Genomic DNA, 1,513 nt, shown 5'->3' on the forward strand with positions numbered 1-1,513 from the left:
ATATATATATATATATATATATATATATATATATACATATATATATATTTTTTTATTTATTTGTAGTTGTGGGAGTAATAATAAGAGAGAGAGGGAGAGAAAGAGTGGGTATGTGAGAGAAAGTGGGACTGAACACTGAATTCATTTTCTTAGTACCACCACCATCGCCACCGCATCTGCCATAAACACAAAATTCAAACTTCTGACACCACCACCATCAATACTTTAGAATCCGCCGCCTCCACCATCACCACTGTCCACTTCCGCTACACAACCATCAGCATTATCTTTCACATTGCTTACCATCATCTTGTTGCTGCTGTAGTTTGCCATGAAGAACTGTACCTATTCAGTGCAGAGGAAGCAAGAAAGGTAAGGAGATGGATGAAGAGGGGATAAATTAAACTTACCTCGCTGATAGCTATTAGTGAAGCAACGTCATTGAACTTCGGCGGATGGTTGTTGATATCCTCGACTAGAATTGTAAACACCACACTTGTAGAATATTTACCGTCCTGCAGTATTAGAAAGTAAGAGATTATATACAAAAATAAATTTAAGAAGCGTTTGAGGGTGTGTGTTAAAAAGAGATAGGAAGTAAAAGAGAGTTAAAGTGAGTTGAAGATAAATAGGGAGAGGGATTTAGAGAAAAGATTTGATGAGTGCCAACGAGACAGACAGACAGAGACAGAGATGGGAAGGCTTAAGGTGAGTAAAAGGATGCTAGATTATGTTGGAGAGTGTTAGAGAGAGGAAGAGGCAGAGAAGTGAGAATATTAAGGGTAGTATAAGAAAATAAGAGAACAAGAGTGATCTGAGGTTTTACAGAAGGCTACAGTTCATAAGTGTTGTAATGAATTAGTCTTAGATTTACTTTAGTTAAACGTATTGTGCAGGCAATAACTCAAAAAATATAGATATAAGGATTAACAAAAGATAAACAGAAATAACATATACTTACAAAGGCTGTCAGTTTTATTCTATACTCCTGAAGACTAATGCGCTTTCTTAGATATAAATACCCCTCCCATTTTTTCTTGTTAGGTTTGTTACTCTGAATTACAGTGAAGTAATCGCATGATGGACGAAACTGCAAACAGAGATGAAAGACTAAGGTTTAGCCAATCTTTACAAGTGTACAAGAATAATAAGTAGTTACGAAAATTATACAAGACTACATACTGTGGGGGACAAAAGAGTTTGCAGACCTATTTTTTCTCAATTACTTTATTAATTTTGCTTTATTTTTTAGTTTCACCTCTTCCATCATTTGCTGGTTGCCATTCTGTTTTTTTTCATTACTACATTTTACGAAAAAACCCAGAATTTAATAATTGTTAAACATTTTCCTCTTTTCAGGTGAGCCAAAAGTTTATGCAGGTAACATAAATTTATTAATAATGGCTAAAGGAAAGATGTTGACAGATAGCGAGAAGGGTGAAATTGTTAAATTACTTGCTGCAAAGAAGTCTACATTAGAAATTTCAAAAATTTTGAAACGAGATCATCGAAC

General features: G+C 34.5%; 1 protein-coding gene across 1 annotated transcript in view; it reads right to left on the minus strand.

Annotated features, from left to right (window-relative positions):
- The window catches only part of LOC106871896 (protocadherin Fat 4), a 42,476-nt gene that overhangs the window by 15,547 nt on the left and 25,416 nt on the right, over nt 1-1,513 (minus strand). Inside the window, exons 8-9 of the mRNA XM_014918649.2 lie at nt 962-1,090; nt 411-515 (exon numbers count right to left, since the gene is read on the minus strand). Coding sequence (XP_014774135.1) covers nt 411-515; nt 962-1,090 — 234 coding nt within the window. The remainder of the gene's footprint in view (nt 1-410; nt 516-961; nt 1,091-1,513) is intronic.

Source organism: Octopus bimaculoides, chromosome 20 (assembly GCF_001194135.2).
Source record: "Octopus bimaculoides isolate UCB-OBI-ISO-001 chromosome 20, ASM119413v2, whole genome shotgun sequence".
NCBI classification, from domain to species: Eukaryota; Metazoa; Mollusca; class Cephalopoda; order Octopoda; family Octopodidae; genus Octopus; species Octopus bimaculoides.